Consider the following 3,855-nt stretch of genomic DNA (forward strand, 5'->3'; position numbering starts at 1 on the left):
CAGAGAGCTGCAATTCAAGCGTTTTAGATGACCAAATGACTGCCTGTTTAGAACATTTGATATTCTAAAAATAAATGTATTTCATATGCTTTGTATTGACAACTGAGTGACATTTTATGTTGTATACAGTATTTTAAGACACTCTTGTTTGAGTTAATAATTATGCAATTGTGTACCTTGGTTTCGAAATGGAGGCGATATTTGGGTTTCTCTGATTTTGGGGGAGGAGGCGTGCGTGGGTCCAAAATGGTATTCACAAGTTACAGCAGTACACTGAAGGTGAGAGTTGTGTTTGGAATTAACGTATAATATACCGTGTTATATTGTCCTACACTCACTATTGTCATTAGTGGAGATGTATGTTCTTTTTACGGACAGTAGTGTGTTATCCGTGTGGTATAATGTCTAGTGACAGAGGTTAGAGTTGTCATTCTTCAACCAGCTATCCGGTTAGCCGAATGCTATTAAGTGCACCTTACACAACCTTCACTTAGATAACGTAAGTGCAAGGGTAAACATTTACGAATATTACGAGAACGTTTTCTCATTGCTAATCGGTTATTCAGACAAATAAGTTGTCAATATCATAATACATAATGTTGTGTATATTATTATTTTCTGTTTCCCCACCTGTCCCTCCTTGTTGTGCAGTGTCTGCGACCATGGCGGGCCTGAAGGCTTTTTGGAAGAATTACAAGGTGTTAATTGTGATGGGTTCAAGTCTCGGACTCATTCACTGGGGTTGGTACACACTGAAATCGAATCCGGCGTTTCACAAAGGAAGAGAGGACTACTATCCCGAACCAGCCATAGTGGGCTACGTTGCGCCACCGTCCAAGCCAGCAGAATCAGCGTCCAAGGGAAAGTAGAAAGATTGTTCGAATTGTGCTAGGCTACTGGTAAGTGCCTGTTGCGTATTGAATGGGTAGTACCACATTATCGCGTGCAGGCAAGTCTCTGGTGCCCTGTTGTTGTCCTGTGTTCTCATTTTGAACAAAGGTTGTGTTGTGGAACTTGGTACAAGTTCTACATGCTGCAAATTCTCAACAGGGATAGTGTACACTTCTAACACCCATCATCCCTAAATTTAGCATGGCAATGCCTGTCTACCACTTCCGCTCAATTTAATTTTAAATTAAAATTAAATTCTCTTCTTTGCACTAAGAGAGGCGTAGTCAATAGTCTGGTTTACGACGCTACTCTGAATTAGTGTCAGCCTAATTTATGCGCAGCAGAAACAATTGCTCACAGCCTGTGATGTTTACCTGCTCTACTTTATAGCTTGTCATGTTTATGTCACTCACCCGTCAAGTAATACATTTGTCAACATTGGCTATATTTATCCACTTCGAGTTGAGCTTGAACATAATTTTGATTGCCAGAAGGTGTAAAGGAAGGAGATCTGAGGTTCTGAAAGGCCTCTATAATGTAGTGTGTTTGTAGATAACCATATTTCTTAGCCTCAGGAACGAGACCTGAGGTTCTTCTGAAAGGCCTCTACAATGTAGTGTGTTTGTAGATAACCATATTTCTTAGCCTCAGGAACGAGACCTAAGGTTCTGAAAGGCCTCTATAATGTAGTGTGTTCGTAGATAACCATATTTCTTAGCCTCAGGAACGAGAACCGAGGTTCTGAAAGGCCTCTATAATGTAGTGTGTTAGTAGTAGATCACCATATTACTTAGCCTCACTGAGTATGAGGTTAAAAGGTACTTTCACCTCCAAAGAAAGCCTCGCGTTTGAGGTCGTAGATAGTCAACTTACTAAACATAATGAATAAAACTTAAAAATGCACTGGAGCACAGGTTGTCAAAGTTCAGAAATGGTGTCTCAGGACAGAGAGATGAGTTGTTTTAACCAACATTCAACCAACAGTAAGAAACTAGTTATTTAAGCGATGTATTACTAAATCTATCTCACTCTTATCTCTTCCATTGCACTCTACATCCTTTCGGTCGACTTTGCTGTGACACTGAAGTACTGAAAGCCTCCAAAAAGAGTTAGTCACTGTGCGCTCGTGTGGCAATGAAGAACCCGAGCTGGTTGAGACGGAACTGGCTGTGGGTGGCCGGAGGCTCCTTCTTCGGCATCCACCTTGCCACTTGGCTCCTGCAGAGGGCGATGAAGAGCTCTGTGAAGAACGAGATGCAGCTGAAGCAGAGGAGTGCAGAGGAATAGTATTCTTTCCCCCAACACACACACACAGACATACAGACATACGCTGAAATACACACACACACACACACACACACATACATACACACACAAATGCTCACACCATTCCCATCATCCAAACACATTCAAACATCCACACATAAAGACACAAACACAGACACACATAAATGCAGTTTCCTGTACAGTATAAAATAACATTTTATTCAGCTTTATTTCATAATTTGCTGTGACTTTGTAAATCTTATTTTCAGTCACGATTTTGTACTCATGAACTCAGACAGTGATAATATTTATGTACTTCTCCTTTTGGTGAGTTGTTAAATAAATAAATAAATGAATAACAGCCTTTCATTGTATTAATGTATCTAGAAGTTAAATAATTGGGAAAATCTACAGCGGTAACAACTTTTATTTTGCTGATAGTTGTGTGTTGATATTCTGCCGCTGCTGCTAAGAGAGAGACAGGAATGGATTTCAGGCAACAGTAGGTAGAGACACACGGTTTGTCGTAAATATCGCAATTTTTCCGACCGATTTTTGAGATATGATTTGAATGTCAATGTCAAGATTCAGTTCAATATTCCAATCGTCTCATTTTGCTGCTGGGGTGGTAAGGTCAAGTGGGACTTGAAAATTGGGGAAGATTGGAAAAAGTTTCAGTACCTCTGGCCTAGTGCATTGGTGAGTTTCACTGACTGTCATAAGGAGGATGACCTGAAGATAAAAATCATAAATGTGACAAGAGTAACCGTGCACGATTAATTGTAGCCTTTGCGATTAGATAATTCCAGTGGTTTACTTTGTGATTGTGATAATCATGATGGTCATGTGACTTGAGAGGCCCAGAGGGAGAGAGCAAAGACAAGCAAGCAGAAATTAGGTAAAGCTAATTTAATACATTTGGAAAATCATTATGCTAATTTAATACATTGTGCAAATGTCAGCTCACACCACTTGATAGTTCTTGTTCCAGCGCAAGATATTTCGTCACCCACCAGATATTAAGGTTTGATGTGTCACTGGACAGAGACAGGAGTTCTGCCGAAGTCAGGAGTTATTAGTTAAAGTATTTTGTACCTCGAGGGGTTACTGTGTTAGTGTGAAGACTTTATACTGTCTCAACCTTCTATAAGTGATGTTGACATATATTGTAAAATGCATAAATCCGCTGGCACTTTCAACATTACTGACGGTTACAGTGTCATAATAGGGACTGGAAAGGAGAATCATCAGATATTGCAACAGAGACACTTCAACACAAAAAGTATGTTTATTTATAGAGCCCATTTTTCAAGCACAATGTTGCACAACAATGCAAGGCTGTCTTTATCATGACATGTGCTATGCATGAGGCGGGTGTCTTATTTCGTTCTGTGACTTCTGTTCTGGAGATATTGTGTTATGTTCAAGTGATGTGAGTGAGTGAGTATTTAGCTTAGATATAGCTGGTTATCAAAAGCAAGGGGATCCTAAATGTGTTTACATAAAATGTGTTTCATTATTATCTTCTGTGCTACTATAGGAAGAAGTATTGGTGCCCTTTGGCACTACCCGAGACATTTTCCCATTCAAAAATTCAAATGTAAAATCCAAATGGCTCTAGAAAACGGGAGGGAGGTTTACCTGATGTACTTCACAGCTACGTACCAGCTTGACTTCAGCTGTAGGTCTACTGTCAGC

General features: G+C 39.9%; 1 protein-coding gene across 1 annotated transcript; it reads left to right on the forward strand.

Annotated features, from left to right (window-relative positions):
- Window positions 1-768: 768 nt before the first annotated feature.
- LOC143127092 (uncharacterized) lies at window positions 769-2,521 on the forward strand. The gene is made up of 2 exons (XM_076288400.1): window positions 769-899; window positions 1,979-2,521. The coding sequence occupies exon 2, from the start codon at window positions 2,026-2,028 to the stop codon at window positions 2,176-2,178; it is 153 nt and encodes a 50-aa protein (XP_076144515.1). The 5' UTR covers window positions 769-899; window positions 1,979-2,025; the 3' UTR covers window positions 2,179-2,521.
- Window positions 2,522-3,855: the final 1,334 nt, after the last annotated feature.

This window comes from Alosa pseudoharengus, unplaced genomic scaffold (genome assembly GCF_046254945.1).
Source record: "Alosa pseudoharengus isolate Yale_2024_CS ecotype anadromous, Long Island Sound unplaced genomic scaffold, YU_APseudo_1.1 YU_APseudo_1.1_scf_1, whole genome shotgun sequence".
Taxonomy (NCBI): domain Eukaryota; kingdom Metazoa; phylum Chordata; class Actinopteri; order Clupeiformes; family Clupeidae; genus Alosa; species Alosa pseudoharengus.